At 41.5% G+C, this 27,744-nt stretch overlaps 1 protein-coding gene across 1 annotated transcript in view; it reads left to right on the top strand.

Annotated features, from left to right (window-relative positions):
* The window catches only part of RYR2 (ryanodine receptor 2), a gene marked incomplete at both ends in the record, with an annotated part of 539,514 nt that overhangs the window by 169,003 nt on the left and 342,767 nt on the right, over positions 1-27,744 (top strand). Inside the window, one exon of the mRNA XM_080918509.1 lies at positions 18,076-18,180. Within this exon, the coding sequence (XP_080774635.1) occupies positions 18,076-18,180 (105 nt within the window). The remainder of the gene's footprint in view (positions 1-18,075; positions 18,181-27,744) is intronic.

Below are 27,744 nucleotides of genomic sequence, written 5' to 3'. Positions count from 1 at the left end.
AACATCATTGCATCAGTTTTACTTGCCTTCATTGTGGGATTCAGTTACCATAGTTCTTGGGAAAATGCTTTGAAGCATAAGGACCCATAGAAACATTTGAATGCTAAGAGAAGCTCAGTTAAGTCACAGTGCTCCAACCTTGGGAGAAAACAGCCTGTTTTTTTGGCTAGTAAACTGATGACCATTGGTACATCTATACAGTAGAGTGGGATTCCACACTAAGAGAAATGAACCATCCATCTGAAATAATATGTATAGGGACAACACATGATGCTAAATGAAAGATGACAGCCGGAAAATGGCTACACAGAGTTGCCAGCTATGTGATGTTCTGGAAAAGGTAAAGTCGTGGGGACAAGGAATAGATCAGAGGTTGTTTGGGGTTAGTAGGGTGAACAGGAAGAGCAGAGGAGGCTTGGGCAGTGGGACTGTTCTTCTGTTGGTGAGGTGCATGTGACAGGGGCAGGGAATAATGGGACCTTTTCCACCTTCTTAGTGTTATTGTGAATGTAAAATTACAATAGAAACCTAGAACCATTGGTAAACAAGCTAAACAACCAATAGATACCTCTAAATATTCACCAGATTTAAATTAGAGTGTATTAAAGTCATGCACATTGAAGCTGTAAAGTACACATGTCAGTGGTAACCAACTCAAAAGTGAACTCATAGTGTATATAGACTTATACCTGGTTGTACTACATATGTCATGTTAATATAAGCAAGCTAATTCTATACCGGTAATTAGGATATATACGTAGCAATGTCTGAATAAGTGTTCCTAATGTTAAGCAATAATTCAGCAGAAATTATGTTACTTCTTCAGGATGGAACTAAAGCAAAGCTGGGCCCTTAGTTTCTGTATGAAAGGATTTAATTTCTAGCTGGCTGTTAGGACATAGATGCTGATTGCAGAACTGTGTATGTGTATGAACATTTTAAAGATTATGTATGTATATGTGTAGCTGAATACAGTGTCTGTAGAGGCTGGAAGAGGACATCAGTCTCCCTGGAGCTAGAGTTCCTGGCAGCTGGGGGCCTATGTGAGTACTGGGAGCCAGATTCAGGTCCTCTGCAAAACCCAGCAAGCATTCTTAACTGCCGGGCTGCCCCTTCCACTCCAGAATTTCTGTGTATTTTATTTCTGAATCACACCATTCAGCAGTGGCTCCAGACAATGATGCTTGATTTGCAGCTAGGTATTTTTAAAGGAGCAGCCCTCAAACAATTCATCTAGGAAGCTCTAATGTCATAAATCATATATGTGCACGTGCTTTTGAAGTAGTAGATACATACTTTCAAGGTTGTGCCTTCCAAGCCTCCAGAAGAAGTTGTTTTACTGGAATTTTGTTCCAGTTCAGACTTGGTATTGAAACACATGAGGCAAACTTGCTGAAAAGTGGAACAGAGTGAGCCGAGGAGATCTGCATTGTGGTCTGCACTGCAAGTCTTGAGTCTTAGCAGGCTGGGGTGTGAGCCTGCTCTCTGTTCTCACCACTAGTAACTGAAGTGTACTCGGGTGTTTAAATTAGAAGCCCCAACTTATACAAAGTCTGTGACTAAGTCAGGGTTTCAGAGCTAATATGAAAAAACAGCAACAACAAAACGGGACTTTTCTTTTCCCATCTCTCTCACATGGTCAACGGAGCACTTTCCATGCCAGATGGATGGGAGGCGGTCTCTGTGGACCTGGCATTTCTCCAGGGACACTCACTAGGCAAGCTATGACTTAACTCAGTTCTTACACTCTTTATCTTGGGTTGGCCTCAGATCATATGTATTGAGAGCCCAGTCTCTCAAGACGGGATGATTGTTTGTAAACCTCGAGCTACCAAGGCTAGAATAAACTAGAATAATGCTCAGAAATCAGAAAGTGTCTTCCCTGATATTTTCAAAACTAACTTTTGGGTTTTATTCTTCTGTGGTGGTTTCACACAGGCATGTAGTGAAGTTTTAGTTGTTTTTACTCCCATGACCCTTCCCCTCCCCCTCCCAGTGAAGCTCTTCTTAACAAGCCCCTCCTACTTTCACGGCACATGAACATGTAGCACCTCTGGCAGAGAACAGTTGTTCAAAACAGGAGCCTGTAAGGGACCATTCTTGAAGAAACCATAGCAGTAGACAACAACATGGTATTATGACTTAGTGTTATGGTCAAAGAACACATACGAACACACACACACACACACACACACACACACACACACACACACAAACAAACAAAAAAAACCACTTACAACTCTCGAAATTCTGAGCACAGGTTCAGTGACTCTGAAGGAATGTATATGACCAACTACAAGCCTTGCTGGTTTTTGCAAGGTCTGCCCTACAGCCAGCTCACAAAAATGACCAGTGCCCCTGATTCCTGCAGACTGATCTCACTACAGAGTGAGCTAACCACACCCTTACAGTTTACCCACAAATTACCTTGGAGGTTTCAGGCATAGGAAATAATAGAAAGCCATTGTGCTGAAGGGATTGAATCTAAGCTTATCAGAGGCATCAGTATTAGAACCACGATGCCTTCCATTGAAATTTCAGCACTTGCTGGGCATGGTAGCTCATGCCTTTAATCCAAGCTCAAGTAGATTTCTGAGCTAAAGGTCATCCTGGTCTATACAGGGTCACTTCAGGGTAACTATGGATATATAGAGAGACCTAGTCTTAATAAACAAAATTAAAAATTAACAACAACAACAACAAAAAAAAACCAATCAGATGGATCCAAGCAAGAAAATTCCAGATTCTTATATGTTTATCTCTTTTTTTAAAAAAAAAACTATTTATTTTATTTTTAAAATTGTGTGTCTGTATGTGTGTACACATGTATGTGTGTGTGGGGGGGGCTGGTTAAGGGTGATGTGCACACACATGAGTTCAGCGGTCTGTGGAGTCCAGAAGAGGGCAGTAGATCTCCCTGGGTCTGGGATTCTTGGGGCTTTCGAGAGGTCTGATGGTGCTGGGAAATGAATATAGAGCCCCTGCAAGAGTAGTCTCACACTTACCCTCTGAAACCATCTCTCTGGCATTGTCTGTCTATCTTTCCTTTTCCCCTTCATTCCTTCTTTTTGCATCTATGTGGAATTTTCTCAATATCTAGGGTATGAGAAAAATAAAATCTAACAGGCTTTACAGATTCTCCTCTGAAAACAGGTGAGAAAGGAATGAGGCATCATCAGTAAGTCAGAACTTCGTCCCCAGCTTCCCCTTCCCTTGGTTATTCTGAATGACATTTGCTTACATAACACCCCTTGTGTAAGTGACCCAAGGCTTTCTGCCGGTGAGCAGCAGTTCCACATTTGGGAGTGTGTCTGTTCTTGATTTATAACAACGGCATACTCATCCCGGTTAGCAGGGATCTGCTGAGAACAAGATCCTGGATGAACTGAGTTAGCACACATCAAATGCTCAGACCATTCGCAGGCATACTAAGTAGAAATCTGGTGATAATATTCCCATTACTGATGAGGGTACTCTTAAACCTTTGAGTTAGTTCTACTCAGATCTGCTCAATAGCACACAACTCATTTTATGAGGTTCTGCAGAGAAACACACACCGAATACTTCATTAGTAAAGTACACACAGAAAAAAAAAATCCAAGAGCTGCTGTTTTTTCTCTTTTAACTTTCTGACAATGGTACTGTGAAAATTCAGACCTTGACGGTAGTTAGATCTGACATGAGCTTAGCCCCAGAAATTCAGGTCTCTTGGGAAGCCATATGTGAGTTTCTGTTGCTGATGACGTATCTTGCCTATGGAACTGTGTCTCACAACAGAGTTCAATGCACGTGAAAATTTATCGGGGTTGAGATTTAGCTAAAAGGCAGAGCGCTTGTCCAGCATGCCCAAGACCCTGAGCTTAATCCCAGCACATCAAGGAAACAATGAAAAGCTTCTCCAGAGACATACGTGTTGTCATGTTATGTAACATGGACCATCCATGAGAAAGTGTCTCTACACCTCTTTGGGACCTTTATTGGTGGAAGAGAGTACCTGAAGTCCTTTGGAAAACATAACATAAATGGGGTGACATCATGGTAGGAAATAGTTTTTCCTCTCATTTTTCCCTTCCCCCACCCTCCCTTCCTCTTCCCACATCTCTTTCCCTTTCCACTTCCTCTCTCTTCTCTCCCTCCTCCTCTTCCCTTCTTTCTTTCCTCTTCCTTCATTTACCTCTTTTTTTTCTCTTTTCTGGCTGTCTACCAGATTTCCAGGAGTGTCTGGACCAGATCACTGTGTTCTACTGCAAATATAATTTTCAGTTCTTTTGGAAGATGCCACACGAAGCTTAACAGCTAAAATTTCATTTGGAAGGGTGATTACTCAGCAAAAAGGTGCCCTGTGTTTTGATATTTTGGGGGGTGGGGGGAGGCCAGTTGCTTGCATAGGCCTTGTTTTCTTAGCTCAGAAAGCCAGCTGTACTTCTGAGACAAAGGAGGCTTTCAAATATCTTCCTAAAGCATGCTTGACGTTACGAAGAAAGTAAAACCCAAAAAATATAATATGCTCTCTGCTTCTCAGGCAGCTCTGCGGGGTCACCTGTGCAATGAAAATGTGTCATTAGCTGATTGAATATGGGCCGTTTCCACAGGAGCAGTGTTAGCTGCTTGGTGTTGGGGTGTATGACCCTGAGACGGACCAAGCAGCAGGATACTCCAGGGGGTGGCTGATGCTCCTTTGTTGGCCAGAGAGACAGGAGGTTCACCTTTTTGCTAGCACATCTCACCTGGCTGCTCCTCTTTCTTCTCCATGGCCTGGTCCTGGCTTATGAAGAACTTGAAGTCAGCTTCTCCAGAAAATGAAGTTAAAGAGCAGGTATTTTGTCAGGCCCTAAAAGTGTACTTCATTTTTATGTCACCGACCACAGACGGATAAACAAACTGGGGCACAACATGGATGAACTGACTATAAGCTGGGCTTAGATAGGGGAAGTCAGATGGACAGCTGCTGTAATGGAGGTTATTACTGGCTTTCTTTAAAAAAAATAATAAACATACTTATTTGTATATGGGTGTGAATGACATACATGCAAAGGCCGGAGCACGACTTGTTTGGGCCGGTTCTCTCCTTCCTAGATTTCAGATAATCGGGGACAGCACCTTTCCCCACTCAGTCCTCTCATTTGTCCTGGCTTTGACTCCTTTTGTATCTCAGAAGGTGTCAGGTGCTTCTCACTCCTGTCTGCCTTTGCTGCAGTACAGGAAAACCCCCTCTTTGCTGGAATTTCTGGAGCAGGATTCTTCTGTCCGCTTTTACTAAACGTTTCCCTGACTGTGCCTGGTGGTGTCCTAGTCATCAGAGCTAGTCATCAGAGTCACAGATTCTGGCTTCCTCACCTGGCTTGGCCTCATGCTAGGACTTGCGCCTTTGAAAATGGGGTGTGCCTCTTTTCCTGTGTTTGTCTGCCCACCTACTACATTTTTTAAAAACCACTTTATTTTTAAAAACAAAGATAAATTTACAGATTTTAAGCATTTTTGCATAAAAGTATACAAATACATTTTTGTCAGTGCTTTTTTTTTAAAGGTTTGATAGTGTGCATTAAGATCTTACTAGTTACAATGAGCATAAAATACATGTAAAACAAGACGTAACCCGGCATTAATCAAAGTTTTCTTGGTGTGTAAGGATTAAGCACAATGGTTTTTTCTTGTCTTTTTTTCTTTTCTTGAACTTCACACAGTCTGTCAGTTGTTTCTGGGGTGTTCAGAGCTTTCTGGGGTTAGTATCCCATTATCAGTTACTTCATATTATGTCTGTTCTTTTGTGACTGGGTTATTTCATTCAGGATGATATTCTTTAGATGCATCCATTTTCTTAAGAATTTCATAAATTCATTGTGTCTGATAGCTGAGTAGTACTCCATTGTGTAAATGTACCACAATGTTTGTATCCATTCATCTTCTGTAGGACATCTGGGTTCTTTCCAGCTTCCGGCTATTGTAAATAGAACTGCTATGAACATTGTGGTGCATGTGTCTTTGTTGTATGTTGGAGCTTCTCTGGGGTATATGCCCAGAAGTGGAATAACTGGTTCTTCAGGTAGTGTTATGTCCAGTTTTCTGAGGAATTGTCAGACTGATTTCCAGAGTGGTTGTACCAGTTTACAACCCCACCAACAGTGGAGAAGTGTTCCTCTTTCTCAATATCCTTGCCAGCATCTGCTGTCATCTGAGTTTTGGATCTTGGCCAATCTGACTGGTGTGAGGAGGAATCTCAGGGTTGTTTTGATTTGCATTTCCCTGATGGCTAATGATGTTGAGCATGTCCTTAGATGCTTCTCAACCTTTCGATATTCCTCAATTAAGAACTTTTTGTTTAGCTCTGTACCCCATTTTTTAATAGGGTTGTTTGGTTCTCCCGTGTCTAACTTCTTGAGTTCTTTGTATACCTTGGATATTAGGCCTCTATCTGATGTGGGGTCGGTAAAGAACTTTTCCCACTCAGTTGGTTGCCGTTTTGTTTTCTTGACAGTGTTTTTAGCCTTACAGAAACTTTGCAGTCTCATTAAGTCCCATTTGTCAATTTTTGACCTTAGAACACAAGCCATTGGTGTTCTGTCCAGGAAATTTTCTCCTGTGCCTATGTGTTCTAAGGTTTTTCCTACTTTCTCATCTAGTAGTTTCAGTGTACCTGGTTTAATGTGGAGATCTTTGATCCATTTGCACTTGAGCTTTGTACAAGGATATAGGAAAGGGTCTATTTTCATTCTTCTGCATGCTGAGTGCCAGTTGGACCAACACCATTTGTTGAATAGGCTGTCTTTTTTCCATTGAATGTTTACAGCTCCTTTGTCAAAAATCAGGTGACCATATATGTGAGGGCTCATTTCTGGATCTTCTATTCTATTCCAGTGATCCATGTGCCTATCTCTGTACCAGTTCCATGAAGTTTTTAGCACAATTGCCTTGTAATATAGCTTGAGGTCAAGGATAGTGATTCCCGCAGATGTTTTCTTGTTGTTGAGGTTGGGTTTCGCAATTCTAGGTCTTTGTTATTCCAGATGAAATTGCACATTGCTCTTTCCAACTCTATGAAGAACTGGGTTGGTATTTTGATGGGGATTGCATTGAATCTGTAGAGTGCTTTTGGTAGGATGGCCATTTTTACAATGTTGATCCTTGCAATCTATGAGCATGGGGTATCTTTCCATTTTCAGAGATCTTCCTCAATTTCCTTCTTTAGAGGTTTGAAGTTTTTGTCATACAGTTCCTTCACTTGCTTAGTTAGAGTCACACCAAGGTATTTCATATTTTTTGTGACCATTGTGAAGGGTATTGTCTCCTAAATTTCTTTCTCCACATGTTTGTCCTTTGAATATAGGAAGATTTGTTTGAGTTAATTTTATATCCAGCCACTTTGCTGAACTTGTTTATCAGCTGTAGGAGTTCTCTGGTGGAATTTTTGGGGTCACTTAAGTACACTATCATGTCATCTGCAAAGAGTGATGTTTTTACTTCTTCCTTTCCAATTACTCCTTCTCCCTTGTGTGCATGGGTCTGCAGGCATGTGGGTTCACATGCACATTGTGTGGGGGCCAGTGGCTGAAGTCAGATGTCTTCCTCAGTTACTCTCTGGTCCAGGGTCTTCTTACTAAGCCTGGAACTCATGAAGTTATAGTGACCCTCTAATATCTACCCACCCAATGTAGGGTTTTGCACTCTCCAGACAAGATAAGAGGAGAAGGCCTGCTGGTAAAGGGAGTCCATCATTTTCTGTCAACCTCAGAAGGCTATCCAGACAATGGTAGACTTCCACCTTAATTTGCAGGGAAACAGATCCAAAGGTTTCCACAGTTGCATGGTAGTTGCTGACTGACCGAGACAACCATCTCTCCAGCACCAACTTTTTAAAAATGTTCTTCACTATCTGCTTTCTCCATGATTCTCCTAAAGCCAGCTCTTTCTTCTCTTTCACTCAGATGCCTTCTGTCTCATAAGGTTTTGTTGCAGGGCTGCAGGCCGTAGATGTTGCCCGACTCTTCCTGGCGATTCTTTTCCTGTTCATTTCATATGAGAGGGAGTCACAGAGTCAAGAAATGATTCTACCCAATCTAGCTCTATTTGACGCTGTAGTTAAAAGCAAAATGAGGGGGTGGAAAGAGGCTTATTCAGATTATAAAGCCAGGCGATGATCCATCATTGATGAGAAGTCAAGGAATGAACCCAAGCAACCAATCACATCTCACTCGTAGTCCAGAGCAGAAAGAAGAGAACAGGTCCTTATGCTTTCTTTATTTTTATACAGTTCTGGACCGCCAGGTAAGAGAATGGTGCTGTCCGAGGTGGCCTGACTATCCCTCACTGACATGCCCACAGGCTTACCCACTCTAGAGAACTCCTCAATTGAGGCCATTTCCCAAGGTGGCTTTAGGTTGTGGCAAGGTAAACCTTTAAAATACATCAGCACACATCTAAGTCTAGAGTGCTGAGCTTAATGGAGTTACTGGAAGGAATATGGGGGACTTGGATCGCTGTGTCACCTAAACTGCTCACTATCACAAGTGACAACTCGCAGAAGCTGAATCCCAGCAGTCTCTCATCTCCAGTCAACCTTCCCCTTCACGTGCGCTAGTGCTCCTAAGACCTCACAGCTAGAGAAAGATCACATGAGCTGGGAGAAGGCAAGGAGTGAGTGTCTGGAGTCACACACTAGGCCTCATGACAGCACCACCCCGACCCCTGTCCCCCAAGAAGAATCCCAGGCCAGATCTTGAGTGGGTTCCTGCTGATGTCACAGCTCTTCTCTTTCAAGATGGCCATAAGCATGACATCTGCTGAGGACAGAGTTCCACAGTAGCCATTACCCCATAGCTAGCCTTACCTAGCATGCTGGTATCTCCTCCTGGACCAGATAGGCATCAGTGCAGCATGTCTGATGTTTTCCCATGAAGGCTGGTTTGTTCTGAAGTCTAGTGTGTTCGCAGTACAGTGACCATCACACCGCCTTCTGTGACCTCCCTGTTCTATCAGCAGTGGCCCCATCTTAGCAGCATTTAGGTGTCAAGTTCTGGATTAATGCCTAGTTCCCTAGTACCTTTTTGGTCCTGATAACCTTGAATTCTGCTTTCCTTCCCTTTAGTACCATGCCTCAGAGTTTCAGCACATAGCTCTTTAGTGTGTTGTTGTTGTTTTTGGAGTTCCATTGAAACTTTGCTGAAGCCATCACAGCAGGTACAACCTAAATTTGGGGCATTCTTGTGGTTTTGTCCAACGCTCTCCCTCCCCTCAGTGGCTGACATCTTAACGTGAATGCAAACGGGAAGCCGATTTTCGTGTATTGATGCATCTTGTCTACAACATAAACCTTTCGCTGTGGAGCAGATCAAGTCAAACAGGTATTTTTTGCTATCTGCCGACATGCATTTGTCAGAGCGAGACCAGATCAGCCTATATCAGGATAATCCTGCGAATGGCCAGATACTTCCAAGGCCTATGTTCTGTGATAGTCATCCAGATGTTCTGACTTTAGCCTCATGAGAAAATGTATCAAAAGCTTAAGCTCAGGTACATGCAGATATTTAGCTCAATGGCTCAATGGTTATTATTTTAATATATTTATCTCTCACCCATGTTGTTGTGAGTGGTGTTTTGTGCCATGTCCCATTTACATTACTAGTATAAAAGTTGAGTTTTGTGGTTCTGGGGAGATGGCTCAGTGGTTATATTAGGAGTACATGTTGCTCTTCCAGAGAGGACCAGAGTTCAGTTCCTAGCACCCATGTTGGACAGCTCACAGTTGCTGTAACTCCAGCTGTGGGGATCTGGCATTATTTTCTCACCTCTAACGCAGTTCTAAACTTTCAGGTCTTGACCCCACTGGTCAGATATCCTGACTATCAGACATTTACATTATAATTTGTAACAGCACAAATCATAGTTACAAAGTAGCAACAAAATAAGCCTGTGGTTGTGGACCATCACACGGGAACTGTATTAAACGGTTGCAGCATTAGAAAGGTTAGAACCCCCAGTGCCCTAAAGGTATCCACACACATGCAGTGCATATAGATCTACACATAAACATTTAAAGAAAGTTGAATTTTGCATGTTGCTCTTGGCTTTCTTTGTTAGGAAAGGTAGATTCATGTGTGTGTGTTACCTGTGTGTGGATTCAGTTCCATTTCTTTTCTGATATACTTATCTTTATCTTTTATTTTCCTTTCTTCTTTTCCTCCTTCACTTAATTGTACTTTTCATGGCACACTTTCTTATTTATAAACCCATTTGTCTCTGGATGGATCCTGATACAACTTTTCCAGCTTGCTCAAGGTCGATACTGTCATGTGCATATGTTTTAGAAATATCTTTTTATGCATACATGTCTGTATGGCTTTCAGTCTGTATGGCCTGTTGGGAATGCAGAGTTAGATCATGCTTTTAAAAATCCTGTTTGAAATAAAAAAATCCTCTGCATTTTGGTTGGAGCTTTTAGAACATGCACAGTTAATGTGAATGTTTATATTTTATTAACATTCACCGTTTGCCATTATTTTTATTTTTTTAAATTTAGTTTTACTTATGTGTGTGTTTATATATGTAATTATCTGGAACTAGAATTACAGGTAGATAAGAGGTTCCTGATCTGGGTGCGGGGAACCAAACTCAGGTAGAGCACCAAACACTCTTAACTGCTGAGCCATTTTCCGAGCCCTCTGACATTATTTTTAAGTGGCTGGTACATGTACCATATACTTTACATTTATAACCCAGCCTATGTGACTTACTGACTCCTCCCTCCCCTCACTATTCCGTCCTTTAGTTCTTCACTGACTCCCGTTCTTACCCTTTCTCTATAAGTGGCACGAAATAGTGGACCATCATTGTTGAGTGAATTTCCTGGATTAAATCTTTTAATTTGTGGATATTAATGTCCCTAGTCAAAGTTTGAGAAGTTCTTTTTATTCTGGAAAGAGTTTCCTAGGTAGGTCTTTGTTTGTGCATAGGTTAGAGTTCAGCACTGATGGTGGAGAGATTGTGTGCCATTTTAAGCAGGAAGGAACTTACCCCCTATAAGTGGAGCTCATAATTACAGATAGGAGAGTACACATGTAATAACTGCAGGCTGTTTTCGAGTCTGCAGGCCATCTGTGTGTCTTACATGTGTGATTTCAGTGAGTATGTGTGGAGTCAGGCCCACGAGACATGGGACCTTCCTACACCTGTCACCATTACATAGTGCCGGCTGTGGCAGCTCCTTGGTCAGGGTGTCAGGACTACTGGTTCTCACAGCCTAGCCGGAGCCATGTTCTTAACAAAGCTCCTTATCTACTGTACAGGAACAGGTGTGTGTGTGTGTGTGTGTGTGTGTGTGTGTGTGTGTATGTTTGCATGCATGTATATATGTATGTATGTGTATGTCTGTGTGTATGTGTCTGTGTCTGAATGTGTGAATGTCTGTGTGTCAGTGTGTGTGTGTCTGTGTGGGAATATATATGTGTGTGTGTGTGTGTGTGTGTGTATGTGTATGTCTCTGTGTGTGTCTGTGTCTGTATGTGTGCGTGCATGTATGTATGTGTATTTGTGTGGACAGAGGTACAAAATGCAGGGGTAGAAAATTTTATGAAGGAACAATACTGATGTTTTATTTTAGAAGCTACCTAAGCCATGGATGTGACTCACATTTCTGTGTGTAGTAAGTGGATTCTCATGGCTCAGGAAATGTTGGGTGTAAGTTTTTGTTTTGCTTTGTTTAATTGTCAGTTTACTCAGTTTTCTATATTAGATGGTAGATATTCTAACTTTCTCCCTCAGCCATACAAAGTAATTTCCCATAAATCTTTCCTTAATATATCTTTTAAAATATGCATATTTATTTTTACATATAATATATACACATATACATAGTATACATATATACATACAGTATATGCAAAATATGTATATAAAATTGTGAATCATTCATTATGTATTTATTCCCAAAACTTATCTTTCTATAATATCCCTTTTAAAGATATTTTAATTTATATATATGAATGTTTGCCTGCACATATAACATATACCTACACATACATCATATACATATACACATATACACATACATCATATACATATACACATATACACATATACATATACATCATATGGGTACCTAGTGCCCCTGAAAAGGATGTCAGATTTTCTGGAATTGGAGCTGTTGATGGTTGTGAGCCACTATGTAGGTGCTGGGAACTGAACCTTGGTCCTCTGTAAGAACAAATGCTCTTAAACCCTGAGCCACCTTTGGTTTCTCTATGCTACCCACTGACCCTTTCTGAGCCAAATTATTTGCTAGATGAAGTGAAATATTTGCTTCACCAAACTGCACTTCAGTTTGTTAGATTCAACTTCAGGTTTCTAGTCTAGGAGACATAACACAACCCCAGAGTCGTCCAGATCTCTCAACATTAGCCAAAGAAAATGAAGTCTCCAGATTTCTTCTGTATAACAAGCCTTGTTTGTACTGCATTCCACTCTCTCTCTCTCCCATCAAGATTCTTCAACCAGAATATGTCCTTGTGTAACAATCTTGAATCTCATCTGTAGACAGCAGGAACAGAGCTGTGAGTATGAAGCCCCACAGCATGGTCGACCACAATGTGGCTGTTTCTATGCCATACTCTCTTGGTCTTTTCTGTTCTTTCTCAGAGGGCTTGTCCCAGGTCACAGGCTTCTAAAATGGCTCTTATTTCGGAGTCATCGAGTTGAGGCAATGCACCTATGAATGGGTTCTGTCTAAATTTCCTTCTCTTAAAATTCCCTTGAGACATCACTGTCAAGCCATAATTTCTGGTTACCATCAAGACCCTTCATGATTCATGATTGTTGGGATGCACTCTCTGATCCTAATATTCAACACCTTCTGCTCCCTGTGGTGTTTTTACTTTTCTTATCTCTTATTACTACATCGGATGCTTGCTTTAATGACATATGCAGTCATTAAAAACCTAGCTTTTGGGCAGCATGTGGAAATTGCCTTGCTGTCAATTGAGCTGTCTGAGCAATGGCAGGGGCTCCACGCTCATTCATTATCACACCCTTTCTGTGTTTTCACTTACTTTTAATGTCTTTACTCAAACTGTTCTAAACTCTGAGGTTCGAGTGCTGTAACAGAATCTTTAACAATTTTATTTATATATCTGTATGTATATGTTTGCATATGTGTGGGTGCTTTTCGTGGCATGGGTGTGGAGGTGAGAGAACAGCTTTTGAGAAACAGTTCTATCCTTCTACCATATGGGGGTCAGGTGGATGGATCTCAAGTCATTGGGCTTGGTGGGAAAGAGTCTTTACCCGATGAGCCATCTCATCGACCCTATAACTTTTTAGTAATGGATTTCTTCACCTTGAGCTTCTTCTCAGAACATCATTCTAAAATGCAAGCAGATGACTGGAAGTTATGGGTTTTAAATGCAGCAAGTATGTGGGTCATACCTGAAGTCTGAATGGTGGATATATAGCTCTCCTGCTTGAGATCATAAATAAGAGGGTGGAGATTGAGAGATGGCTTATTGGTTAAGAGTGCATACTACTCCTGTAGAGAACATGAGTGTAGCTTCCATTGTGTAGGTGGAGTGGGTCACACTTGCTCACAATTTTACCTCCAGGGGTTCTATCTGGTATTATCTTCTGGCTTCTAAGGGCACTTTCACACACATAAAACATGTTCCCACAGATACACACATAAGTAAAAGCCATATAAAAACCAATACGGCTTCACATTTAGTAGGGTAGAAGTCACTTGCTTGCAGTGGGTTAGCCTTGGCTGTGTGAGAAAAAAGGAGCTGCACAGGGTGCCTGGGTGTTGACATATGCAACTTTGATAATTTTATGAGACCTGATGTATGACTCTTGTGTTTTGTAGGTCAAGGTCTTATGTAGTTCAGGCTCACTTTGAACTCATTAAGTAGCAGAGGATAACCTTGAACTTCCAATATTTTGCTTCTACTACCCCAGTGCTGGGATTATAGGTTTGTGCTACTGCACTTGGCTTTTGGTACCAATTGAACCCAGTGAACTCAGAACTCTGTGCATACAAGGCAAGGACTCCCCCAACTGAGCCACATCCACATTCCCTACGCATTACACCTCTTCAGTAGGAACAGCCTCTTCTCTGGTTGTGTGAGTGTGTGTGTGTGTGGTGTGTGTGTGTGTGTGTGTGTGTGTGTGTTGTGGTGTTGCTCTTCACAATTTCATGGATGCTGGCCAGTTATGACTCCCACTCAAGATGCATGTGAACAGAGTTGACATGATACACTGTGTGATATTAAAGAGAGAGGGGTGTGGGAAGGAATGTGACCCTGACACAAGCTTACTTAGAGTTTCAAACGAGCACAGTTGGTCTTTGGTATTGTGAAAAAAGGTGTTAAAAGGTGGCTTGCACTGCCTAAGTACTATTAGATCTGAAAGATGTTGTGGTATGGATTCCATCATGATTCTGTAGCACCATGAAGTCCTTGGGTATTGTGCTATAAACACGGATGCTGAGGAGCAGAAACCCTTTGAACCACCACTAATTCAGGAGAGATTTTCATAATTAAGTGCTAAATTGGCACAGCTGTGGCCTCTGAGGTGGCAATGTCCTGCTAATCATCCCTCATTTAAACCTGCTAATGCCTCTCTCCTACCTAGACCCCGTAGTGGTCCGGCATGCCAAGTTCAATGCCTCCAGCTTTTCTGAACAATTGGAATGCCTGGGCATACCCAGGTGTAGCAGCTTTATTAATTAACAAACGTTTACCCTGTCTTTCAGAGAGGTGACATGCAGAATTCACGGACACAGGAGCAGTTGTTTTGCCAAGGTGCTCATAGATGTTCTGTGGAGGAGAGGAGTGGAGGGGAAAGAACAGGCCAAACCAGGGCAGGGAAGGTGGCTCAGTGGGCAAAGTCTTTGATGTCCAAGTGTGAGGGCCTAAATTCCCAGGCTTAGTCCCCATGTTAAATCCTGGTGCTGCGGTGTGTGTGTATAATCCTAACGGGAGGGTCTGAGGCAGGATCACAGAGCTCATGGGCCGGCCGTCTAGTCTGTGAGCTTCAGGTTTAAGCAGAGATCCTGTCTCAGAGATGATCTGAAAATTCTAAGAGACCTGATGTATAACTCCTTTTGTTTTGTAGGACAGGGTCTGTGTAGTTCAGGCTCACTTTGAACTCATTCAGTAGCTGAGGATAACCTTGAACTTTCAATCTTTTGCCTCCACTACTGCAGAACTGTGATTATAAAATATGGAGAAAGATATCAGCATGCACATTAACATATACATTTACCCACACACATTTGTTTTTTTTTTTTTTTTTTTTTTTTTTTTTTAAATAATGGACTTTTAAAAAGACCTGGAACAACATTCATGCAGAAGTAAAAACCTTGAGAATATTTCCAGACTGGCAATATTATAACTGGGGTTTTGAAGACTTGTAAAGTGTGTGTGTGTGTGTATTCTTGCTAGTATTTCTCTCCCACAATGTGTATCAAAGTTCATTGGTCATGAGCCTAAGAGTCATATTTTCACCAAGGGACCATATAATCCTCAGAACAATTGGTTTTGGCCAGGCAGTGGATGAAATCTTACCGGGTCTCTGTCCAGTAAGTACATTAACAACAGCAAGTCCTCTGTACCACTTTGATGCCCCTCTAATATAGGGAGGAGTTGACACCCCCCACCCCAGTGGTCACTGTGCTTTGCCAGAAGCTACTCAGCAGATGGGTAGCCAAGCACTCAGAGCTCCCCTAGCCCCAGGCCACCTGCTCCGTCTTAAAGCTTATCTTTCTGTATCTTGGCCAACCAACAGCATCTCTCTTAATTTGCACCTCTGAGATTCTGAGCCTTCTGTGAGAATGTAGGCTTTTCTTAAGTTGGAGAGATAAAATTATATCTTATTGGCATTTCTTTTCAGCTCAGAAGACAGGTTTTTAAATACTTGAGTCTCAGTAGTTCTTTGGAGTAGGAGGGTTCTTTCAGTCCATAGATAGGAAGCCCAAGAATTTTTCCATATGGCTTTTGCCTGATCTCCCATCAGAACTCGGTCCTGGACCCCTTCTTTTCTCTCTGCTGTCAAGCTAGATAGAAAACAGCATCCGTTTTCCAAAGCACAATTTGAATTACTCCCATGATTCACTGAAGGTTGCACATCGGAAGGAGATATAACAATTAAACTAACTTGTTTGCCTTCTTGAAGGGAACCTGGGATTCCTAACAGAATACAAAAATGAGACAGACCCACAGCCAGACAGACCCACAGCCAGAACTAAAACTCTCTTCATTGCTATATACATGTGTTTAGCTTTCTGGAAACAGTTGAAGTTAACATATGCATAAATAAAAATAAATGGAAAAATACAGCAAGCATTTCCATGCAGACAGGAGCCAAATCTTCACAACCCAAGTTGGAGGCAAGATTTGAATCCAGCCCCAGGAATATAAATGTTTATCTTATACAATAGAAAAACCCGTGTCAATGAATATTTTATATCAGTTCATTTTTCTGTTTGCATAACTCCATATTAATTTGAAGCAACTGTTACTTTTGCCTTTTTAATATCTTTGTAATCACCAGGCAGCATGGTATGTTAGAAATGAATATTTGAGAGCTGGAGAAATATGGGTTCTAAAACAGACTTTAAACATTTTGTAACTCTGTGGCTTCATAAAAGTGTCTAGTCTTCTTGCTTGTCTTATCAAAGCCATTGTTCTGGAGACCTTGGCCATGTGACACAGGCTGTATAGTTCCAAGTGTCATGTGACTGAGTAGATACTCTGTGAGCTCAAAGTGTGTCAAAGCGTGTGAGGGGGTTGCTGGTGGGGAGGTAACTGTCACCTTCTAAAACAGGGTCTGGGGAGGTAGCTGTCACCTTCTAAAACAGAGTCTGGGGAGGTAGCTGTCACCTTCTGAAACAGGGTTTGGGGAGGTAGCTGTCACCTTCTAAAACAGGGTCTGGGGAGGTAGCTGTCACCTTCTAAAACAGGGTCTGGGGAGGTAGCTGTCATCTGCTTGAAGTGCTTGTTGTGCAGAGCACCTGAGATCTATCACCTGGAACCCAAGTAAACATTAGCACACATAATGCACACTTGTAATCTCAGTGCTGGGAGGTGGAGGCAGGAGGATTCCTGCGCTCACTGTGGGCTAGCTTAGACTATTGAGAACTACTGGCCAAAGAGAGGCCCTGTCTCAGTGAAGAGAAGGTATATGGGGCTGAGAGATAGTTTAGCAATAAAGAGCTCTCTCTGTTTTGCAGAGGACCTGGGCTTAGTCCCCAGCATTCATGGGGCATCTAACAACCATCCTTAATTCTAGTTCCAAGGATCAAATTTCCTTTTCTGACCTCTGAGGACATCGGGTACACATATGATAACATGCATAGGTGCAGGAAAAATACTCGTATAAGTAACGTAAAAATAGGAACTAAAATTTTCCCCGCCAGGATTTGACACAGGGTTTCTCTGAGTAGCCCTGACCATCCTGGAACTCTCTCTCTAGCCCAGCCTGGCCTCTCACTTAGGAGTCCTCCTGCCTCTGCCTACTGAGCGCTGAGATTAAAGGTGGGAGCAAACTCACCCGGGAATAACTAAATCTTAAAAGGATCAAAAGTTGATATTTTTATACTTTTAACTTCATTATAGCTTTTTTTTCTTTTTTCAGGGGGGAATACATGAGTTCAAATTTCTATATTAAAATATTAACCATTAAAAAAGAAAAAACATAAAAAAAATCAGTAGTGACAGAGTGAAACCCTCAGTGAAGCTACCTTAAACCAACTGCATCACATTTTTTAAATGTGCACTGATTAGAGTAAAGCGATTTTATTTTAAAAATAATTTTTAAGACGTAGACAGCAAGTGAGCAATGACACTTTGCTGACCTCTGACCTGTACCCCCAGTGTGCACATGCATTACTCCCGCCCCAGCACACACACAAGCACATGCACACATACACCCACAGACACGCAGTAAGGTCTGAACAGTGAGCACAACGCATCCTGCATAGAAAGAAGACGGTGAGAGGCGACCGGTGACAAGGCACGGGAAGCATTAGACATTTGCCTGGCTGCAGGCTTGAGGAGGATGTCCTCCTGATGGCTCTTCCTCTCTCTCCTCACACAGAATGTACCCCCAGACCTGTCCATCTGCACCTTTGTGCTGGAGCAGTCCCTCTCAGTACGGGCTCTGCAGGAGATGCTGGCCAACACGGTGGAAAAGTCAGAAGGGGTGAGTACCCATTTTCTGTAGACTTGTGGTTTTTCCCCTGAACGTAAGTGTGTGAATCTTTGCTTGTCTGGGTATTGTGATTTTTTTTTTTTCTAAGTCAGTGGCTTCTTCATGCGGGTTCCTTATATTTGATTTCTACTTTATCCAGCAGGTTTAGGGCATCTTAAAGACATAAAAAATTAATGTAGCCTCCAGCTGCTTCAGGCTTATGTGTGTAGTTTGTGAGTCTGTGTGTTTCCTTACATGTGCCCTTATCACAGTCTGACTGCTAGCTTTGTGCCTGGTTGTTTATCGTTGAGCTCTGTGTCCTCTTCACATGCCCTTCCCCAAGTAACATCCCTAAGCATCTTTGTAACTAATACTGTTTCATGGCACCTTTCTGTATTTTAAGTAATGAAATTACAGCAGTAGCTCCGGCAAATTGTAATCTGTTACTTTGAAAACAGCAAAACCATCTTGTGAAAATTAAAATTCCTATTCTGTCTCCTAATAGCGATATTTTTTGAAAGCATATTGGATTATTTAAAAAAAATTTCTGGAAGACACAGGATTCCTATATTTTTTTTTTTGGAGTATTAGCTGTTCTTAATCAGCTCATTAAAGTTTTTAGATAACCAGGAAGATAAATGGCCACCCCACACCTTCCCATTTACCAAGGTGTTTCACAGTCCAAAAAACTAGTTGCTTCCAGGAATTCACCTGACACATTTTTTGCCACCATTGTCTAGGTGTTGTTATTGTTTAGCTTTTTTCTCCATTTGTATAAATGAAGAGATTTAAAAAATATTGTCATTAAGTCTAATGACTAATTAGTGACTAATCAGTTAGGCTACATTTGTTTTAGCCTTAAGGTTTTCAAACACATCTTAAAACTTTGTTCTCTCCCCCATCAATTCTAAATTTGGTTTTCACATATGAGATATATGTGTGACCAGTCTGGACAAACCACTTACGGCTATTGGCCTGAGAGTTTTATATTTGTTTGGAATTCTTTGGAAATAAAATGGAAAACCAAAAGCCTTACCAAGAATGATTCCATTTCTTGGTCGACGTGTGAGTATGAGCGTGGCTGTTCTGCGCCTATCTCACAATACTCTGCTCTTCAGAAACAAATGTAGTTCATCTAAAAACTGAATCTCAGATTCGGTGAGGGAGTGTGCTTGCACAGTGTTGGTAGGAGTAAGGGTTTCTGTCATGATTGTTGGAGACAGTTTGAAGATTCCCCAAAGAACTATCACGTGGTCTAACAATTCCAATACAAGGTATAGATCCCGAGAAAAAAAAACAAATATGATGAAGAGGAAAAGTTATAACATAATGGCTAAGTGCGGGAAAGAATAGTGACTTCATTCAGTTATACAGAAAGCCATTTTTACCCGCCCTCGGACACGTCACAGGCTTTATACTATTTAAAAGTCACATTTGGTGACTATAAAGTACAAACTTCCCATATCAGCATGTATCAAGTGTTTTAGAATTTATCTTTCCTTGATCAGGGTTTTCCGTTCTCTTGCAGTGGGGTTATGAGAAGGTGAAATTTCTGTTGAGTTTGGTTTCTTTCTGGGGCAGCCTCTTGAGGCTTTTAAGTATCACAGAGGCATACCAATTCTGAAGTTTGAACCTGCCTTTAAAAACAAAATTCTAAACAGCTGTTTGCATTTGCACATTATTTCCCATTGCTGTGAACCCTGGCTTACCTCAGTTGCCCTAAATTAAATTTTTATGTTGCAGAGCAGCTTTTTATAAACTTAACTCTTGGGCAAGCTGAATCCATGTGGTTGAACTAGGCAATCTCTGATTGTCCCATGCCCAGAGGAAACTATTTAAAATAGTGCCCAGGGAGTTGTGTTTTTAACCTTTGATAGTTAGAATTCTAATTCTGGATACACACACACACACACACACACACACACACACACACACACACAATGCTTTTGCTTAGTCGAATTTTGAATTTCTCTCTAATTAGAACATTTCTACTGCAGATAAAGTAGACATCCAAGTGAGGAGCTGGGCCAGCATTCCTCAAAGCCCCATGTGGCTGCCACAGCATTAGCTGGGATGTAGATTGTGGTAGGAGCCTACTATAGCATCAGTTTACAACCTTTGGGAATCAAATGACACTTTCACGGGGGGGGGGTACCTAAAACTCTCAGAAAGTACAGATTCATTACAATTCACAACAGTAGTAAAAATACGGTTATCAATTAGTGATGAAAGTATTTTTGTAGTTGGGGTCACCATAACATAAGGAACTGTATTAGAAGGTCACAGCAGTAGGAAGATTGAGAATCACTGTCCCATACAGGATATTAGGGGTGGTGTGAACACTTTGGGGTATATCATAATGGATCTTGAGGAGGTCTAGGTTAGGAAGCCTCCTTGGGGGAGTGACTATTCCCCCAACAGAGAGGTAGCTGGTCCCCCCTTTAATGGTCCTATTCCCCTTTGGGATGTATATATCATCAGCTCAGGGCTAGACTGTGTAATTGGCAGGTGCTGCTGGCTTTATGGGAAATGAGTCTTTTGGACTCAGCAGATGCATATCCTCTTTTCCCAGCCACATAATACCTCTCCAAACCAAAAGAATCTGGATTATTTCATCCACAGCGGTAAAAGAGTTCATTGTGTGATAAAACAGGGGTAGAGATCTGAGATACATGTAATCTTTTGTTGAATTTCATTAGTGTTTGCTATTCAGAGAAACATGACAGTAAAAGGCAATAAGCCGCTGCCCACAGATGCCTGATGATGCTGAGGACAGAGAGAGCCTGTGAGGCTGCAGGAGGTGCCTCTGTTGTGCTGGGCCCACTGCATCTTGCTCAAGGATTTAGTTTTCTTTTCTGACTTCTGTACATACACTTCTTTTCCTCTTTTCCCTCTGCAAGTCCTGGATTTTCTGTGGCTCTTAGTTCTTGTCTTCCTCTGAACTCACCAGTGTGGGTTGCTTTTGTAGGTCAGCTTGTGGGTGTTGCTCTAGCACAGCATTCAGAGGAAGGGCTTGAGGATCCCCAGAAGTACCATACCTTAGCTTTGTCTTCCCCTCAGAGGGAAGGTGTGTCTTCATCATCAAGTTTGAGTAATGAACAAATGATTTTGGATGTAGAAGAGTTAGTACTCGCTGCAAAGTGGCCAGAATATGGATGCCTCAGTCCTTCCTAGAAGGTAGATAGAACAAAGCACTCACGGGAGGAAATACAGGGACAAATAGAGGAGTGGGGATTGGAGAAAAGATAATTCAGAAACTGCCTCACCTGGGGATCCACCCTATATGCAACCACCAAACCCAAGCAGTATTGCTGGTGCCAAAAAGTGCTGACTGGCAGGAGCCAGATATGGATGCCTCCTAGGAGGCTCTGCCAGAATCATACGGATACAGTTGAAAATGTTTGCAGCTAACCATTGGACTGAATACGGGGTCCCTAATGAAGGTGCTAAAGAAAGAACTCTGAAGGAGCAGAAAGAGATTGCAACCCCATGGGAAGAACAACATTATCAACCAACCAAACCCTCTAGAGCTCCCAGGGACTAAAACACCAACCATTGAGCACACATGGAGAGACCCATGGCTCCAGCCACATATGTAGCAGAGAATAGCATTTTCTGTCATCAATGGGAGAAGAGGACTTTGGTCCAGTGCTCTGTGAGGACTGTGTGAAGCATGTAGGATTTCTTATTTCTCACTCTGACTGTTTCCTTAATTTAAACTCACCTGCCACACAGTTAGGATGACTATTAAAATGACTTGCATGAGAGAATCTCAAACTTGTTTCCAGGAATAATTTTCATGTTGTTCTTTAGAATTCCTGTAGAAAGTGAAACTTCAGAATGAGAATATATAATTTTTTATCAGTATTCTTTATTTTCTGAGGAAAAAAATCCCTTTGTATAATAGACACTCACAGAAATCCTCCTGCCTTGGACTCCTAGGTGTTAGGATTATAGTTGAGAGCCACTAGGCCTGGTTCAGAGGTATTTTTAAAGTCACATGAATGGTTCCATTTACTAAAATAGTTTATGTGATATGAAACTATAAGCATATTGCTTGTTTCTAAATAGCCTTTTCTTTTAAGAAAAGGGACAGGGACAGTCCAGTGGCTCACCTGCTGGCAGGCATAGCACATGTAAGTTGGTTCTGTAGCCTCTGTGTGAAAAATGAGTTGTAGAATGTGACATATTAATAAATTTTAAGTTTTAGTCTCATAAAACCGTATCTCTTTGAGCCGTGCACTCTGAGAACACTCAAAGGTGCATCAAAAGGCTACTCGCTGAATTCACTGTCAAATGAATTTTCAAAACTACATTTTAAAAAGATCAAAGCCCCGTAAATGAGTTTTTATGAGTATATGGATTGAGCCTTGAGGCACCAATTTCGACAAATAATTGCACTGAGAAATGTTCTTGTACCTGTGCAAGAACAAAAAGTGAGATTCAGGGAGTCTAATACTGTGTCTTACAGTGACCAAGTGCCAGGGTTAGACAGCAGGCTCCTCAAGTCCAAACCCGGGCAGGCCACGGAGCAATCTCTCTGAGCCATATTCTCCTTATCTCCGGAGTGAGACAAAACAATAGCATTTCCCCCATGAAGTCTTGAGACTTAAATCTGTGACAGACACAGGACACGCCTCCCCACAGGGGAGGCATTCAGGTGTGTTCATGCATTTGTATGTTTTCTCTGTGGAGTAGGACAGTGAGGCTTTGTCTATCTACCCTCCTCCTCCTCCTCCTCCAGCAGAAAGCATCTGTGAACTGTGGACCAAATATAACCACATCTGGATCATTACATCATTTTACTTGGCTCAGCGAATATAGCCACACGTTTCAGTCCTTAGTTTCTTCTGTCTCTCGGAACAAATGACCACCACTGTCATTCGGTGGCTGAAAACATTGCTACCGTCTTAGATTTCTAGAACTCACATAATTATTAGTTCCCGTGAGCTGGGGCTGAGGTAAGTGTAATCAGGCGTGTTAGTTAAAGCTCTTGTTACCATGTAAAGGCATCAGTCAAAAGCACTCTAACGGAGAAAGGGTCTATTTTGACTCAGGGTGGTACAGCCCACCATGGCAGGGAAGGCACAGAGGCAGGGAGAAAGGTCAGCTTATGTCCACAGTTGGCAGGAAAGAATGAACGCTAGTGTTCAGCTCACTTTTGTATTCAGTCCAGGACTTGAGCCACGGGATGGTGACACCCCCAAAAGGCAAGTTTCCCACTTTAATTTAATCTAGTTAAGACAACTACCCCACCCCATTCAAAGGCCAAATACTGATGATTATAACCCTCTACAGTTGATCTTGGGGACTTGTTTCCTAGGTGACTCTGGGTCTACTCAAGCTGACAATTAATAGTGGTCATCACAGTCATTCAGTGCTCCGGAATGCAAGGGGAAGCTCCCAGTACCCAGCCTGGCCTACTCCAGTCCACCCTCCTATCTATGAAATGCTTAATGGACTCACACTTTACATAGTAGCCAGTATTCCGTCACTGCCTCTTTATATGAGAAAGGTCTACTCTCAAATGTCTACTCGAACTTACACTGTCTTGAGGGGCTGGGTTCTGTTTACATCTGTTTTCCGGAACATCCCTCTCAAGTAAAATTAAAGACAGTCATTTCAGGGAGGAACCCAGGACACTAGTAACTTGAAATTTTCCTGAGAGATGTATCATTCCCTGATGTGTCTAAAAGCCCATGTATGGGAACATACCTTTCCCTTCATACACAGAATTGGAATTGGAATTTTAAATGGGAGTACAATTCCCTAAACCGCCTCCAGCTGCATGCCTTTCCTGAACCTCGCCCACTTTCTTGTTACGTATAGAATTTGTAAACCTGTGGTTGGCAAGTGCGTCTTTTGTCTGTAGACATTGCTTTCTTTATATTCAGGAGGAAAGGCTACATGAGTCTGCATTTGACTGAAGTAGTTCACAGACTCCAGCATCAAACTCAATAAGAAGGTCAATTTAATCGGTGTGTAATTTCATCACAGTGGCAGGGTTACAGGCTGTTTTAGATTATGAATCCTAAATATATAGTTTATTTGATTTGATTAGAATCGTCCAATTTGGTCTTTTTCTCAGACTTCTTGTGTACTTACACTATGAATATATTTACTTATTATTATATATTTATATATAGCTTCTTCCTAGCAAATGAACAATGGGATTAATCCCTATGATGATCTAATGATGTATTACTTACTATTCTGCTGCTGTGATAATTAAACATTGCGCCCAAAGATTCCTGAAGGAAGAGAGCATTTATAACTTGCCAGGATTTTTGTTAGACTAGTACTGAGTGGGTAGATGGGTTTTCAGCATCTTTTCAGTTTCTTGACTTTATTTGATAGCTACTAGTTAGCTCTGCTTAGACTGGTGGAAGCTCTTTAGAAGAACTTATTTAGAGGAACATGATAACCAGAGTTAGAGGTTTAGTTCCTCATCTTAATTATGTTTTGTAGACAGTCACATATGAGTATGGTAGGGGGTATTTTTTACTCCTGTGACCCTGGTGCACAGTCTGAAGTCCCCACATGCTTCACACACATGCCCTAATCTCTGGGAATGCCTGAGGGTCTTGACTCTTGGTGTACATCTGACACTCTTGTGATTGTGAATTCACAAGTCATCTTCTGGTCTATGGCGGATCTGCCCTTGTTGGCACATGGAGGTCTCTAGTTGTAAAGCGGGGGGCCAGGAGTTATGGAAGAAGGCAGCAGTTACCTTAAAACCACTGTTCACCTCTGCACACACCATTTTTTCACAGTTTATAGAGTTAGAGTTTAAGGATGTGTTTTTTGTTTTGTTTTGTTTTGTTTTTTGCGACATCTAGGGGTATTCACAGTAGACCTGAAGTTTCTTTAATACCTAGGATCTTTCTCCTAATAGTTAAGTAGTAGACCTATCATCATCCATGGCTGATGATTCTCTTCCTTTGCATTGGTTATCAACTCTTTTAAAATGCATTAAATTCATACATAGTCCCAGCCTTGAGACTCAAAGTTAAGCCTTCTGCCACACAAGTATGTCTATTTTTATCCCCCAAATAGCAAAGATTGTTCATTATAGAAATGTATCACCACCCAGTGAGGTCCATCCTAAGTGTCTGCATTTTTCCCTCCACACATTATTCATGTTCTTCTAGTTTTTTTTTTAATTGTCTCATATGAGATCCCTTGTAGCATTTAATTGTGCTTAGTAATTCTGATAAACTGCCCACCCAGCAGCTGCCTGTTATTAACTTAGGGACCAGCCATTTGAATTTGTTAACACGAAATCTCACATAAGAACCACTTTGACATACTCTTTGCTTTATAAGAGGATGTGTTGGCAAGTCAGAGCTTAAAGTATATACATTTCCCGACAAATTCAGGGATCATTTAAACAACAATAAAGTCCTGTTCCTGAATCGACAAGAGAAATACCTGAGGAGATCTCAGTGTTCTGTTGCTGGCTTTAAGCTTGAAGAGGGGGAAAATAAGTTGCCGAATAGAAATTATGAGTACTTTTTGCTGAATTAGGTCACATGTGAAGGTCCAGGACTCCCGAGAGCTGACCAGTCCTAACTGACAGATCTGGCAAAATGGAAACATTGTGGGCCATTTAATCCAAAGCAGAGCAAAAAGAAAAGTTGGGCTAATGCATATAATTCAGCAAATTACTGGACTTGCTTTTGTGGCCTCATTTGCTTAGTTAAATTTATGGTAATTTTTTCCCCCTCAAACTGACAGCAGAAAGAACTTTGCAGTCTCATGCAGCTGAAAAATTCACACCACAGCCGTTATTCTCAGGGGCGGTTATGGCCTTGGTGTTTGTAATCTCTTGGTGTTTGTAATCTCTCTAACAAGAATGCCGTGTCCGTCTGTTCTCATTTACTGCTTTGCATTTTCCATCTTGGAATTACTCGGCCTATTCCTGGAAACACTTGAAAGGCCTCAATTTGAGGTCTCAGGACCCTCGGATTCTGTCATTTGTAAGTAGGTATTAAGAGGCTCAAGATGGCTCAGTAGCTGCTCTTGTGGAGAATCTAGATTTGGTTCCTAGCACCCACACAATGACTAATAACTATCTGTTAACTCTAGTTCCTGGGGATCATCCCCTACCTCTGGTATGGTATATGGGTAGAAAGCATACCTCTGGTACACTGATATGCATGCAGAAGAGATGTCCATACATATAAAAGTAAATACACCTTTTTAAAAAAGGAAATACATACCACTATGGGAAAGAAGTGGTTGTGGAGAGGTTTCAGCCCTGAGAGAGTGTGATCCTGGTCTTCCAGAGGACTGTAGCTTAGCTCCCAGCATCTATACGATGTGGTTTATAACTACCTGTGACCCCAGCTGCAGGAGATCTGACTTGCTGCTTTGAACTTGCTGGGCATCTGAACTCTCGAGCACAGACCCATCAACACACATATCTGTTTAAAAGATGAGTTCAAACGGAGAGCTGGAAGGTTCCTTCATGGTGGTTGTATCCAGGAGTTGAGGAAAGCATGCTGAAGCCTGCCATTGTGCCTTAGACAGAAGATCCACAGTAAGAATTGGAATTTTTTCTTTGGGGCGGGGGAACTCACTGCTGAACTTGAACTGTGTTAAGTATTAACGTTCTAACATAGTCGTGTGGATTTCTCTTGGTTCTGTGTTGATTGGCAGTTTGATCATTTAACAAATATTTGGTATTACAGAGTCCACATACAATACAAAGCAAGTTTTACAGGGAAAAAACCTTACAAACCCAAGCAATGTTTGTTTTACATTGTTTCTCATCTTAGTCAGACACTGCAGGAAACATCTAGAGAGGAAAAAAAAATCAGTATTTTTATTTCCAGAGAGCAATTGACCAGTATTGGAACTTGGGGATAAAAATTTAAAAGGCCTTTAACTATGAACATTTAAAAATGACTAATTTAGAATGTTTTTAACTCTAATGAGAGCTATTAAGTTATATAAGAAATATGTTTCAGAGACAATGGAAACTTCCAAGGTAGCTAAGGATGTGGAGCCAGAATCCAAGCACAAAAGAAGTACTTTGAGGTATGCCGAACACTTCCAGAAACTTGGGGTTTAATACATACGTGCTGTGGGGTATGAGAGATAAATACATACATACTGTGGGGTATGAGAGAGAGCTGAGAAGTTAAGAGAAGTTAAGAGCAGTCGCCACTCTTGCAGAGGACCCAGGTTCAGTTCCTAGTACTGGTGTATCCACGTACGATGGGGAGCTGATACAGTTACCTGCATGCATGTGGTGCACATAAACTCATACATGAACACATGTACACATAAATAAAAAGACTAAATACATACCTGCTGTTGAAATGAATACGAAGACAACACAAAATGTGGGAAGACCAAAAAAAAAAAAAAAAAAAAAAAGAAGCCCTGCTCTTTCTGGAGCATGTTGAAGTTACTAATTTGTATTAGAATATTAAATGCCATCAACGCCTAAGTAATCTTTAGTGTGGAAAAGACTGGTGTACTCAGCAGCCATTAGGGGAAATGAAATCAAAATATTTGATTAACATAAAAGAGAAGAATGAAGAGAATAGACTTAAGAACACATCGGGA

This window comes from Micromys minutus (assembly GCF_963924665.1).
Source record: "Micromys minutus genome assembly, chromosome: 6".
In the NCBI taxonomy this organism is placed as follows: Eukaryota; Metazoa; Chordata; class Mammalia; order Rodentia; family Muridae; genus Micromys; species Micromys minutus.
The sequence above is the reverse complement of the archived record's forward strand: the minus strand, read 5'-3'. Positions and strand labels throughout refer to the sequence as shown.